Source organism: Taeniopygia guttata, chromosome 2 (genome assembly GCF_048771995.1).
Source record: "Taeniopygia guttata chromosome 2, bTaeGut7.mat, whole genome shotgun sequence".
NCBI lineage: Eukaryota > Metazoa > Chordata > Aves > Passeriformes > Estrildidae > Taeniopygia > Taeniopygia guttata.
Window position 1 is genome coordinate 79326526 of NC_133026.1, and position 15279 is coordinate 79341804.

Consider the following 15279-nt stretch of genomic DNA (forward strand, 5'->3'; position numbering starts at 1 on the left):
ACAAGTCCTATTAGTTGGGCAAAATCCAGATTGGCATTGAGGGGGGCTGATAGGCTGAATCACCCTAAGCTGTAACTTACCGATTTTGTCACAGGTGGATGGCCCACCTTCACCCAACTCAGGGAAAGGACACATACTAGTAATCTATATGGTCCAAAAAATATGGTAATAAACCCCCCTTGTCCCTCCAAAAAGTGACCTCAGGCCTAAAACAAAGCATTCTGGCACTGAGAAGACGCAGCCTCCGGCCTTCCCGTGACATTAAGGGAGGGGTAGCCACCGCAACCATCCGACGGTGAGAAGTGGGACCCCCAGCCAGGCGAATCCCCTGCTCGCAGCAGAGTTCGGGGAAGTTGCGAGAACGCCAAGCGAGAGGTGGCAGCAGCGAGTCGCCGTGTAGCCAGGTGACGGCTGTCAAGACGTACCGCTGCCGCCTCGGCTCGGCCCGGCCGCAGGTGCCGCTGCGGGGCCCGGCATGACTTACCCGGCGGTGTGGGGCTGGAGGGGCGCGGGGAGAAGAGATGGAAACGCCGTGTCCCGCGGGAGCGGCCCGCCTGGCCGCCCCTGGCCATGGCCCAGGGACACGCGGATCCCTCCCTAGGGGGCAGTTGCTGGGACCGCGATTTCGGGCAATAAATGACCGGCTGTAGGCCCTGGCCGGGCGCCTTGGCCGCGGCTGTCCCCAGTGCCGTGCTGATGCTCAGCCTGCTGCGAGAGTGAATTAGCAGAGGTTACCCTGGGAAACAACCCCGAAAAATTGGGTGGTTTTGTTTAGGTACCAAAACTCCGAGCGGCGAGTTGAAAGGAGCTATGGAGTGGCAACTTTCAGGTGAGTGCTGCAATTGCATTCCACACAAGTTTCTCAACGAAGGGTTAAGCGTGCGCAGGAATAAAACATGACTTCCATATTCCTTACCCTATTTGTTCGCAAGAAGACTTCTGAAAACACGGTAGGATTTCCACCTAGGTTTCCCAAGCATGGGAAGAGAGACCCGAGGTAGGCACGAGCCGGGGAACGAGCTCTGGCTTCCCTGTTGCTGTCACGGTTTTGGCTGGCCGACCTCAAGTTTCCAACCCATGACAGCAGGAGCCGCGGTTACTGCCAAGGGGCTGCTCCCCATCTATTACCCCCGCCCCAGAGTGCGCCCCCACACCTCCGCCCTGCCTCCCCTTCCCCAGTAAATCAGAGCCGCCCCGGCCGCGGGGCTTTGAGGGAACACGGGGACGCGCCCCTCTGCGGCGAGGCTGGGGGACCCGGCCCGGCCCTACCTCAGCCCCGCCCGGCACAGGCGGCAGCGCCTTATCGGTAACGGGGCCGCCCGCCCCCCTCTGTCCCCCACAGCGCCGGCTGCTCGGCCGCGGCGGGCGCGCTCCTGCTGGGGAGGGGACGGGCCGGGAGGGGCGGAGGCAGGCGGGAGGGAGGCAGGGCGGGCGGGAGCGCGGCGGAGGCAGATGCTGCGGCGGCGCCTGTGTCTCCTTCGGCCACATCCCGCGGCCAGTGCGCCCGCCCGGCGCGCTGCGCTACGGCGCCGCTGCGCAGCCTGCCCCAGCCACCACCGCCGCAGCGGCCCCGCGCCTCGCCCCAGCGGCGGGGCGGTGGATGCCGAGCCCTCCTCGCCCCGGCAGCCAGCGGACAGCTGTCCTGCGGCCGAGCCCCTTGGAGCTGGATCGGCGCGCTCGCACGGACACGGGGACACACGGGTGCACATGCACGCCCTGGGGGGGGGCAAGCCGAAGATGCTGCAGCTGGGCAAGGTCAGGACCTTGCACTGAAGCCCGGAGCCGTCGCTCGCCCCCCCCCCCTTCCCCCACCCGCCGTTACCCCGCTTCATTCTCGCTTGGCGGAGTGAGGATTTGCTCTTCGGTTTTGGTATATATTTGGGAGCAAGCAGGCTGAATCGGTGCCGATCGGTGAGTACGACAGGCACCGTAATGGTGCCAGGTCCCCCCTTCCCACCACACACCCTTCCCGCCTGCGTGATATTTCTTCTTGGTGCGGGGTCCTGCGCTGCTCCTCTCGGCGAGGCAGCCGGGCTGGGTTGGGCTGCAAGGAGCGGTGTTTATGCCCTCAGCCGAAAGGTAACAAAGTGCGTTATTTCCTCATGGCTCTTTCTCCCGGGCCTCCCCCCTCCATCTCTTTCCTCCCTTTCTTGCTACGTTAGTCGCTGCTTATGTAGGGCATCCGCGATACCGTGTCTGCCGACGCCCTGCACTAACGTGCTCGTTACGGCGGTGGAGTCATGGGCCCAGGGAGAAGAAGGAGGAAGAAGAGGAGAAAGAAGATGAAGGGGCTCGGGGACCCGCGGGCGGGGGCAGCGCCCGGCCCTGCGCGGAGCCCGCGCCCTGGGGCGGCTCCGAGCGACGGCTGCTGCGTGTGTCTGTGCGTGTGTCTGTGTGTGTGTGTGTGCGGAGGGGAGTGTGGGGTGTGTGCTCCTCTTTTGAAGCCACCGTCTGCGAAATCCTGCGCTCGAGGAGCGGGCGGAGGGGGTGGGGAGGGGAGCCGCGATGTGCGCTGTGATGTTTCGTTGATCTATATTTAATGGCTAAAAGGAGAGATGCTTTTCTTTCCTTTACCCTTATCTTACTCTTATTCTGGTGTGTAATGTGCTTGCATCGATCGGTCAAATCGTAGCTCCAGCTGAATCAAGTCACCACAGAGGAAGGAGGTGCAGCGGCACAGGCAGTACATGTAATACACAAATTCATCTGGCCAGGGATCTTTGAAAAAAAACGAAAAAAATCCTTTAGAGGGATAATTTTAGAAACCGTGGTAAATTTCCCCTGGAGGGACTGGAAGGACGAATACACCGAAGAGTGTGCTACAGTATAGTGTGTGCTTTGTTTGGATTCAGGGTGTCACGGTTAACCCTATGCTTTACAGAAAAGAAAAATCCAAAACTTGGAAGAAATATTTAGAAATGAAGAGGCTCCTTTATTAAGCACCCAGCTCTTAACTTTAGTGACTGTAGTAACTGATATCTGTGTCCCTTAAAACATGTATGCCTTTTTATTGGCAATAACAAGGTAACGTAAAAACTTCATGTGGTGGGTTTATTTTCACAGTCTTTATAGGTAGCCTATATGTAAGGTGAAAACAGTGAGTCAGCCTGAGCTTTGCTTTATAGCAAACCTTTCCATAGGGTACGTCAAGACTTAGGTACCTCAAGACAGAGGGAGGACAACCCAGAATTATATGGAGTTTATGTAAGTCTGTTGTGTCTTTTGCAAAATCAAGAGAGGGAAAAAAAAAAATCTGTAATCATTCTGTACTTCAGGATATATTCATCCTGTCTTAAAAAAAGATCAACTGATTATGTAACTGATGTAGGCTGGGTTTATCTTTTTCAGACAGCCTAGTTAGTTAGCAGAGTAAAAATGATATGGCACAAAGGGCTTAAGGGACGGGTCTCCAAAGAAAGCTGCTATATATCCTACTTGTGGGCCTGTGAGACTCAAGTGGCTTTAGGGCTTTTGTTGCCTTTACACAGGTTATCTGGGGAGGAGCCCCAACACTAAACCCAAGCACCTAGAATGACTGTGATATTTAAGCAAAACATTATATCATGATCAAATACCCTTGTAAGACTAATTTCTGAGCAGAGCTGGTGAAGCTGTCTCATTTGGGTCTGTGAATTACATGATCCTTTGGGAGCCTTGACTGACTATCAGCTACAAAACTGCAGAGAACTTGCAATCGATCATCGTCATTAGTAAGAAGTTGATTAATAGCTTGGGACTGGGTTGACTGTGATTATGTTGAATGTTGTAGTTCCAAAAGAGAAGATCACATCTTGATCACATTGTTCAGAGATGGTTTTTGCAGTCTGTTATATAAGAGAGGCTTGGAAAAAGAAGGAGTAGTGGGCTGTGCTATGTATACCTACTGAGGGAAATAGATCCCAAAGCTGCTATAGTAGGAAGCTAAGTATTTATTTCCAAATGCCAGTTGCATGACTTTTCATGGATTGTAAGAAAAATGCTTTTTTTTGGGAGAGAGGATTCCAGCTACAATTCTTGCGTTCTGTTTTTCAGGTGCCTTAATAAATGTTAAAAGCAACAAATAGACACAAGCCTCTATCTTTTGCTGTGGGGTTTTTTTGATAACAACACCAAGATAATTTCATCCTCACATAATGAAATCTAATAGAGAGTTGCACAATATAGAAATAATAGCAACTAGAAAAAAGATTTTTGCATAATTCTGATTTGTATAATTTACCTTTGGATGGTAGCAATTTAATGGCTATGGTTTGGTGTTGAGTAATTATTGCTCAAGACACATGTAAAATCAACTTGTGCTATAAAAGAAGTGCTGGAGTAGATTATTTTAAGGGTTTTAAGAGAAACCTTTTTAAGTAGGGGTGTAGATTGGCATGTAAATGGAGCAGATAACAGAATCAGCGGAACTCGTAAGTGTTGAATTTTGCACTAAATTTCAGGTACATTTTCTATTTCATGGTTCAGTGTGATATGATTTTTAGAGCTGATTACTTGTGGAAATTTCAGCGTATTTTTGTTAGGATTTCAAGCATATGTTTCTATCGCAAATGCAGCTGTTTTCAGGAGTATCAGCAAGATAAGGAAAATGCATTATTACAGAACCATTCACTTAAATAAGGACCTGTGGTTTTGATGCCCATTGGTGGTGCTTGTAAGTCATTAAGAGTTTGATATTTGAAGTTACACCTGAGATTTGACAAAAATGAAAGTGATTGTTTTTTCTCTTTGAAGTTCTCACTAAGATCCTATTAGAGGCTGAATTTTGGATGCTTATTTGCCTGGGCAATATTAAGTTTAGTAGTAGAATTATTAATAAGATACAAGTAAACAACATACCTTAATGGAGGCAGCAGTTTTAAATTTAGAACATTTATTTATTAAGTGACAGAATGACTCTCAAATAGGGCTAAACCACATTTGCTCTTAAAGAAGAGATTGCTTTTGTCATGACAGAAGATATTATACCAGGAAAAACATTGTATTTTTGGCCCATTTTAATGGGAATATATCAGGCTAAGTATTTTCTCTCATATGAATAGGAAGTCTCCATGCAGGACAAGTGAGTAGTCCTCTGCTCACACACTGCAGAACCACATGTCCCTTTGGCTAAATGGCTCCTTGGTAGTTAGGTTCACCTGGAAAGAAATCTGAATGCACCATGATAGACTGAAACAATTTCTTCTATCCCCTTGGGATGTGCTAACTTTGTGTAGTAAATGGGTTGTAAAAGCAGATTGCCTGACCAGATTGTCTGGCATTATGCTGGACAAATTTAAATTCAATAGTATTGAAAAGGAAATATGTTATTTGTTTCTGTGTAAACCAGTTGCCATGTTAATACATTTTTCTTTTTCTTATATAAACTGTCAGTTTAGTCTAGAACTAAGAAAGAGAGAAACATTTCATTATCTATGAGAGAAAGAATTTCATATTTATTTAAATTGCTCTTGGCATGGTAACTTCTAGTGCATCCTACTGGCTCTTAATCTGCCTATTCTACTTTACAAAATTCTATTATAGTAATAAGCAATAACTTCAAGACACATAAAGCATAGAACAGATTAAATTGTCTTGTCCTTTTGGTTGCTGCCTATTTTACTGAAGCTTCTGAAAAAAAAAAAAAAAACCAAAAACAAACAAAAAACCCCCCCAAAACAAACAAACAAAAAAACCCCAAAAAACACCCAATGTAAACTCCCCCAAGAAACCCTCCTGGTTTCTAATGAAGCTTTTAAACTTTGTACTTCTCAGAGCTGCCAAAATGGTGTTAACTCTCTAAAATTAATTGGTAAAATAACTCTGTTTGATGTTGCATTTTTTTTTTGGTTTATTGTGTTAATTGTAGAAATTCTACTATATAATGAACTTTTATTTTCTACTTGTTTTAATTCATTTTAAGAAGCCACAGATATGTAGAGCCTAACTTGCAGCATCCAAAATCAAGAATATCTGAGACTCAAAAGGGCTTTACATAAAACATTCTGTAGGAGAGGATTTTGCATTTTCCCCTCCTATGTTTTCAATGTTTTTGACTTCCACTCTTTTTCCCTTATCAAATTTACAATTGATTTCATCATCTCCCAAAAGTCTTCACAGTAGAGCAACTTCCTTTTGGTCAATATAATTACTTTTACTGACAGTGTAACTTAAATTTCCCTGCTTAATGTAATATAAACATCTTCTTTTTTCAGCTATGGGCACATTCTCCCATTCAAATACTGTCAGTTGTTATTCAATTAAGTAGCCAAGATATCCCTTTAAGGCTGAATTTTTGAAGAGAGCCAAAGGAAATAAACAGGTAGTGTAAATATATATTCTGATGGGATTCTTGATTGTTTTAAACCCACTGAATAAGACTTAACCCTTACACATTCATTTATATCCGATTTCTATTAGGTAGTTTCATTCAAATTACTAATATGCTAGGGAAAAGAATTAGGAGTAAGTTTCAGTCTGGTGGTAGAAAATTGCTGTACCTTTTAGCTCCTCTAGGATGGCTATAGGATGTAATCTTCATCCTGTAAAAGTATGTACTTTCCGTCAGAATCAGTAAGCAGTTTGGAAGGGTGACTGGCAAGGATGGTCTGAGAGGTAACTCAAGGCTCCAATGAGTTTCAAGTTATTTTAGTTCCTACTTCCCAAGAGACTTCTACAATTTTTGAAGCTGGGTGTCTAAAAAGCAAGAAAACACACACTGGATTTTATAAACAGAACACGTGAACTTTTTAGTTCTTCTTAACAGTTTACCATCTAAATGCTGGAATTCATGGATTTGAGTGTTTCTGATATGCTAGCTGATCTATAAGTGGCTCTGGTTTTTTGTTTGTTTGTTTAGGGTGGGGTTTGTTTGGGGTTTTGTTTTTTTCGGTTTGGTTTTTTTGTTGTTTTTTTTTTTTTAATGCATACATTCTTTTAAATTTATGTGAGCAAAGAGTGCAACTTTTCTGAAGATGGCATAAATTAATCAAATCCTGGCATGTTGGCTGGGTAGTAATTAAGTTTCTTCAAAAGCAAGTTGTTGTTGTCCCAGTCAAATTTGCTTGTTCAAAAAAAATTGTTCTTGACAAGAGGTTGACTGTTGCTTTACCTGTTTGGCATATGAGAAGGCAAAAGCTTTTTCATGCTTCTTTTCTTTGTGTGAAAAATGTCATGACATTAGATATGGATGTTCATATTCAGTGAAAAGCAGAGTGAGAAGGCAGAAGGCTAGGTCAGAGAATTATTATCTAAGGAAACAGCAAGTTAAAGGTTTTCAGCAGTGGAAATGCCTCAGGATTAAACATGGAAATCTTGCATGTACAAACCTTGTTGTCTTGTATGCATGAATTTGTAGAGTCATTTCTTTAAATAAGCAGGTACTTGGAAACATTAATTACACCATCACTTCCTCACATTTCATATGCCAACCAAGCTTTAGGACAGCTTTTGAACGTGCCTAATGGCTTCATCTAATTTGTGTATGGCATGATACCGTAGTAGGTGAGATTCTGTGTGATCGAGAAGTTGAAGTCTCATGGGAAGTTGGAGTTGGGGCTGCTAAAAAGTGTAGGTACAAAATATAGAGTGGTGCATCTTGTGAATTCTTACAAGTAAAAATCTAGGTTAGTCTGTGAGCATTTTGAAAAATTTAAACTAAATTATTAGTCATATTTGATACTTTCTGCATACTTCTGATAAAACACCTGTATCCTTGATCACCACATGATGGTAACGTGCTCAGTTATCCTTGATCACCACATGATGGTAACTTCAGCTCAGTGCTTAACCTTGTCTGACCTAGTGTGCTTAGAAATGCAGCGACTAGAACAAAAAAAGTTCTGGGTATTTTAAAAAGTTTGTGTTTTAATGAAGGAGGTTGACAGTAATTGATAAGTCATAGAATTCTTGCTGCAAATGGTTTTGAAGCCTACGTTACAAGAATAATGTGTTTTTACATGTGGATTTCCACTGCAGTGCTGGTGTATGTCATCTGCTGGTACAAAGGGCAAAACTTGGAAGTGTGATAGTGCATTTCTATCGCTGCAGGGGGCCCCCAGCTGGGTAATAGCTCACATAGACTCCATGTATTACAGAAAGCTGATTAATCTCTTTATTATATTATTATTAGGAAATCCATTCCTCTTTTATATCTTAGTTCACTACAGGTGTACTTGATTGGTCCTTTAATTAAAACACCATCACCATTGGCTAATTAAGAAACCACCCATTGGTAAACAAATCTCCATAACACATTCCACATGTTCACAATACCAGGTGCAGCAAGTTGAGATAAGAATTGTTTCTGGTTCTTTTCTCTGATCTTCTCACAGCCTTTTCCCAGAACCATGCCTAGAAAAGTTGTGTTTCTCTCTGTGGTCAGAGAGCTGCTGCCAGACATCTTTGTAAGTGTCAAAAATATAGAATGCATTCTCAAAATTTTCATTACAATTAAAACAACAGAAGACTGTTGGCTTCTGTTTTCTTTACTTCTGACATTTAACTGTGCTACCCTTCCCAACTGAAGGATTTTGAGTAAAAGGTTTGGTAGTCCTGTCCTGCTTAGAGCTCATTAGGTTAGTTCCAGATCCTTCTCAGCTATGCTTGTGTGATTTTCAGATGGTAAAATTTAGCCCATTCTGGGGGGAAAAAAAGGGGTTTGAATCTGCCACAGACCTTGAGGATTAGCTATCACACATACATTTGTTTTACTGATGACTTACAGCATCCTACAGTTGAATGTGTAGGAGATAGGCAACACCAATTTCTCTTTTAAAGCTATAAGAAACGTGATAGTCCCTTTTAGGTTCAGTAGTATGTATTTTTGGTTGAAAGTGTTTCTGACAAGCTTGGCAGTTTATTGCACTTATTTTTCACTTCTGACTTCTATTGCCTTTACCAAAAACAAGTAAATTATTGCACAGAGCCTCAGGAGTCTTAGGGGACTCTGACTTTAATCTCTTCAAAGAAGAATGGACAGGTTGAGCTTAATTAGAAACATGCATGTCTAATCAAAGGGTAAATTTAGAATCACAAGTTTTAAGAACTGGCATTAAAAACAGACTCATGATACCAAAAAATCTTTGGTATCATGAAGCCATGGTATAATTGTGAAGCATAATGCAGTATTCTGATAAGCAATTGTTTAATACTCTTAGATACATAGGCCTTCCTAATATGTGTCATTATAGAGTTTTTCCAATAAAAAAATTCAAAAGCATACAATTCTGGTCAAACTATGGAAGTTCGTTAGCCCCTGAGTGTTTCCACTGGGATCCTTTGCACTTAATTCTCAATGCAGACTCTCCTAATGAGCACCCAAAGGATGGCTAATACTCCTCATTTCAACAAGGAACAATAATTTCCTTATATTCTATGTATCTTGTGTAGCATAGATCTGTTCAGCAAGTGCTGTATGTGGATGAAGTGGAAAGCCATGGTGTAAACTGTAACTTTTACATTTCTTCTTTGCTTTTCTTGAAGTTGAGTTTTGATTAGTTGACTTACATGTTCCTGTAGGGAAGGCTGGGCCCCAGGATGGCTTTGATGAATGGAGACGAGAGATCTCTGAAGGCTGCTCTTAGAATATAAGGTTTATTAGGGATGGTGAAAGGTCTTGCTTGGAGCTGCCAGATGCAGCATGTGGCAAGGTCTGAGGGGATGGGGGAGGAGAGAGACAAGGGGTAGAAAGGATGCTCTAGGAGAGGGTAGAAGTTCTAAGAGGGGGGAATATGCAAGAGGGGCAGTTCCAAGAGGGCGTCTGGCCCCTCGGAGACCCCTTATCAGGGGGCTTCAAGGTGGGCTGGAACAAGACTTGGGCCAATGGGGTTACAGACACTTGATGTTTCAGGGGAGGGTTACAGGTGTGGGATGAACCATACATTTTGGGGGTTGAGATGGAACAGTCCATTTGACTTTTGGACCTATCTGTAGGTAAGGGTATTGTCCAGCCAGTAAGGGGGATTGTTTTCATCCTGGCTGAATCTTTTGCCAGGCAATTATATTTATCCATCCTTTCCAGCATGTTCCCTCTCTATAAATACCTTATAAGTAAAAGTAGCCAAGAGTAATCTATTTATTAATTCTTACTTTTATATCCTGAAGTCTTGGAGATAGCATGTATAGGTCTTGTTGTTTTGTTTTGTGGGTTTTTTCCAGTCAGTAACAGATGTGAATTTTTTGTTGTGAGCAATAAATATTTCTTCTATTTCATGTGTATTAGAAAAACAGTATTTGAACTCAGCAGAGGAGACATCTGGTTTTGTGTGGTAAAAACAAAATTCCAGCTTCTGATCATGTTTAATGCCTTCAATTTAGCTTAGAGTGGATAAAATTTTACACAGAATAAAATTTATGTACTTAATAATTTTTCTTTTTTTTTGGTGTGTAAGTGCAATACTGGTATTTGAGAAATACGCCATACCTGACAGTCACAGTTAAGCGCAACATAAACTTGACCTACTCTTAAGATTTTTGGAACATCTTGGATTTTTGAGCATATCTGACTCCTGAACATGCTGGTGACATTTCATTAGAAAGCTGGCTAAACAAAGCCATTTCAAAGACCCTGATTTTCCTGTTTGTGTGTGGAGTCCCTATATCTAGTTACTCAGAGGAGAGCTGGCCAGTGAGGGGGAGCAGGTTTTTCTTTCCAGCTGTGTTCTGCCCACCGGAGTCCTCAGGCTGACATTGCTGATGGATTGCTCTGCCTGAGACCCTCTTCCCTCTAAAAATATCCAGGGAGGGACTACTTGGCTTTTGATCAGTGGTGATGGAAATATTTCAGGTCCCCAAATGAGAGACTGTTGGTGATCTATTGACAGAGTAGACTTGGAACAACGATGTTTGTTAAGGAGCCAAAGAGTCTGCAATATAATTGAATTTACATTTTGGGGTTTGTTTTTGTTTAGTTTTCAATTGGTTGTTTTTTTTTTTGTTTTGTTTGTTTTTACTGTACATAGTGTCCAAAACAAAGAAGGAGATCTGAGATACTGATTATAGCAGGCCAAAAAAAAGGCTGGATGGGAATGTGGGGACAGAGAGACAGACTGGAGGGCATAACTGCTATGTCGTCGTGCTATGTTGTCAATGAATAGGAAAGATGCTAATTCAATCTCAACACAGGTAGTTGATCCATTCTTATGATTTCTAGCAAATACTTTTAGAAATACATTTTTTGAGTGTTTTATTTACTAGAGTGCATCAGTTCTAACAGAACACCTTGCACAGATAAGCAAAATTAAGTTTGAACATGTTTAAGAAATGCATGCATGCATATATTTTATTTTTGTGTATTAGGCATATATGGAATTAGTTGAACCTCTGTCAAATGTAAAAATTCCTCTCTGGCATGCACATTACATAACTTGCCTATTAATCTCAAAAGCAATGTAATGTTGTCATCTCCCCCAGGCAAAACTGAGCTGTACTCTTGCTGAATTTGGTAACAGAAATTAACTAATTCCATGGGACCCCTGTGTTTTATTAAATGTCCCTTAGTAAAAATATTATTTTCTATTTATTTCACCTTCTTTCACTTGACTCTAGTAATTCCACAAGATAATGTTTGCCATGTAACAGTTGGGGTGACCTTTTTCAGCTGCTTTTATTTTGTGGTCTTTGGTTTGTTTTTTTGGTTGGTTGGTTTGTTGGTTGAGCTTTTTCTTTGTTTGGTGGAGGTTTTTGTTGGTTTTTGGATTTTTTTTTAAAAGAAAATTACACTTATTACACTGTTATCATAACACAGGCATGACAAGTAAACTCAGTAGCAGTTAATAGTTTTTATACTGTTTGTTCAATATATGAATTACAGGAGGGGGCAAAAATGGTGGAGAAGTGCAAAAGAGAAGGAAAAGATCAGAATATAGGTTGGTTTACCTAACTTATTTTACTGAAAGATTCTTCCTGATCTGTAGAACAATATAGTTCTAAAAGTATAAGGTTTGTTTACCTGATAGTATAGTATGCTAGTCAATCAAATGGAATTGCTCTCTAGGAAATTGTACAGATCTCCTAAAACAAGTGACTGAGTTTATGGAAATACACATTCTTGGGAATAAAGCAATTTATTCTTCCCCTTCTGCGGTTTTTAAATTCACTTTTTCATAAGGTATTTAGCATGCCTCCAGTAAAATACTGTAATAAGGAAGCAAGGACTCCTGGTTTTTGAAGGGCTTAATGCTCTCATCATAAAATTCAAGTATCCATGTTTTTCAAATACTTGTCTAGTAAAACTTTACTTAAATATGGTGTTTTGGTTCCACCCTGGATTTAATAAGTAAATAGTATTGGCAGATGGCCAAATACAAGGGGATTTTTGGTTATATAGTTTTGTTTGGGAGTGTCTAATTTGTATATACTGTGCAATGCATTCATGTTTTTGCTAAACAAAAGAGAATGAGTGGTGGGTATTAAAAAGATGAGTTGACCAGGAGGAATGTGACAAATGAAAAAGTGTCACGGTCTTGAAATGTGGATATATAGCTGGGCTTCAGAAATAAATGTTGTGTCTAAAACCTACTATTGTGAATTACGTTGTGGCTCTCTAACTCGCATCAACTACAGTAAGTTGCACATTTAAGGGAATAGGATGCAGAAATAAGATTATTTTAGCCATCCTCAAACTTTGTGGAAATAGTAGAAGATTTATTGCAGTGGTATTGCTTCCACTAGCTGACCCAAAACACGTCTCAAGTCATATCATTCCAACATGGAAGGTTCTCGATGAATTTTACAGGTGAGCTGAGCTGCTGTCACTACTACTTACTGCTGAGGCTGATTTTTTGTTTGAATGGGAACAGCCACTGAAAACTTGTACCACTTCTATGTAGACTTTTCTACCTTTAAGTATGTTTCTGCACCTTGATACAGACCCTGATGGATGTCTGTCTCTCTTTTACCACCTACTTAAGTGGTTGTACAGTAGTTGTAGTCTTGTTGTTTCACTGTAAGAAAACAAACATTTTTTGCTTAGAAACCAGCAAAGAACTTCCTCTAATCTGAGTTTTATGTGGCTACCACACTTCCTAACAACATGATGGGAAATTTATGGAGTCCAAATTCTTTCTCATTTTTATTCTAAAGCTTTTATTTGAATAGCAATATCCCACAAATAAATACATTCAAGAAGCATGGAGATGAATGGTTATTTCTGATTGTATTATCAGTATCCAAAGCTTGTGCTTCTGTCTATAGTCTGTGAAAGGAAAGGGTTAGAGACTTGTGATTGATTTCACAATGCCAGGTTTTAGATACAAAGTGTATTTCAGAGGCACAGCCAAACATCTGCATTTCACAGGAACAGTTGAATAAAGGAAGGCCAGCACAAAGCTTTTTCTTTTTTGCAGATGAATCCTTCTGAAGCTCCTTCAAAAAGGTGACTTACCTTGCTGAATGAATTTATAGAACATTGTTCAATATTTCTGATGGTTTAATCTTCACATTTTTCATATATGTGTAGAAGACAAGAATAAAAGGGACTTGCAATTTAAAGTCTGAGCATTTATACATCCAAAGCTTCTGAAGTTTGAAGATGTATGCAGAGCTTTTAGTAGTACCAAAATATGACATTCAAATATTACCCAAAATGTAACAGGCATATAAAGCAATACTTTCTCTTCATTATTTATTTCTGCCAGGCGGGTGTCCTTCTTTTGAGTAGACTTTTTTATTTGGTTGTCTTGAAACAGTCACTAATGGGTTAAATAGAATATAATGGAAATTGCTGCAGCCTTGTGAATTCTGCTCTTGCCTTTTAATTTTTTTTTTTTTTCTATTTTAATAAGCTTTACAGCCTGTGATACTACTTTACCCCTGAAATAATTTTATGGTGCAAAATGATATTGTGAAGGGCCTGAAGCTGCTACTTCTAGATGCAGGCTAGCTCACAGTGGAAGTCTCAGGAGACTCCTTCAATATTCCTCTTTGCAGCTGTTGTTACAAACTTTCTTACCATTCTGCCTACAGGAAGCCAAACTTCTCAGTGTTTGAACGGAAGACTATTTGCTTCTTATTGATACTGAATTTCAGTAGGCTAATTTTGTTATGGAACTGGACCTTAGCCCTAAATTAGAGCAGGACCTTGAAGCTAGCTGCAAATATCCCAGTGTTTCCCATGATGAAATACAGAGTGAGCTAAACACTCCTGAGTCTGTGACTCTACAATAACAAACAGAACCACAGGCTGGGCTGTGCTCCTGCACTCTCTGCCTCTGCAGAGTGGTGCATAACCAATTCCCTCCCAGGGCATGTTTAGAAAATTGCATGCTGCAGCTTCATTAACTGCACCTTGTATGAGAGACCATATGCAAGAATGCAGATGGAGGAACAGACTGGACTCATATAAGTAATCAAACTTATTTTGTATTGCATCAGTGTTTTGACAACCATACTTAGATCACAGCCCTGTTGAACCTGTGCTGTCCAAAACATACTCACAGATGGTCCTCATGCTGAAAAGTTAAAAAAACTATCTAATGAGACTGCTGAAGGGAAAACAAGTCAAGAGAGGCTGATAACAGGTCAGGAGCAAGCATGGAAATAGGATCCTGGTTGCTTGTGTACTCTGTCTCCTAGAGCATGTAGCCCTTTCCATGTTGCTTAAGCAAAAAGCTCTTGCTACGCTGCTCCACATGCAGGGGTGGCATAAAAGTTAACAGCTGTTCAACTTCAGCTGTTTTTCTCCAAAACAAATAACATATTTTATGTGATGTAAGAGGCTTTTTTTTTTCCAAAACAGAAAATGTCATTAGTGAGCTGTTTTTACATCTTTAAGAAAATGAAAATAAGTAAAAAGAGAGTGATTTGGAGGGTGTGGGGAGAAGTAAGTGGCACTAGATCCCTTCTCTGTATTTTAAAGAATTTTAAAGAACAAAACCAGAACTTGCTTTGGTGAGAATAATGAAGCCTAGAAAGCATCAGCAAATAGCCTGCTGCTGATCCCTTACTACACTGTTACTTCTATTGTATTAACAGAGTGTGTAAGGAACAACATTATACTCATTTATAGGCAAAGGTTGCTATTGTTTCATTATGTACTAAGAGAGAAGTGGACAGACAACTTCTGCTTAAGCCTTGCTGTGGTACCAATTATAGGCTTTTCAGTCCTTCATTGTTTCAAGCAAAAAGCCATTTCAGAGCAGGAAGATGGGGAGCAAGTGCTTGAATTCCCTGCATCTGTATTTTTTCTTCTTCTAACAAGGGTCAAGTTGATGTTGGAGTGATTAGAGATTGTTTCAGAAAAATAACTAGCACAGATAAGAGAATCACACTAAAATATTTGAACAATCTTTCAACTTTTTTTTT

General features: G+C 41.3%; 1 protein-coding gene across 9 annotated transcripts in view; it reads left to right on the plus strand.

The window, feature by feature from the left end:
- The first annotated feature begins 600 nt into the window (after nt 1–600).
- CTNND2 (catenin delta 2) overlaps nt 601–15279 on the plus strand; it is a 667938-nt gene continuing 653259 nt past the window's right edge. For 2 of the 9 annotated variants that reach the window (XM_072924313.1, XM_072924314.1), the window contains exon 1: nt 601–829. In XM_072924313.1, the coding sequence (XP_072780414.1) occupies nt 811–829 (19 nt within the window). In that variant the 5' untranslated portion in view covers nt 601–810. Of the gene's footprint in view, nt 830–1321; nt 2080–15279 lie in introns of those variants that run through there. The other 7 variants (XM_072924315.1, XM_072924311.1, XM_072924306.1 and 4 more) reach the window with 6 other exon arrangements.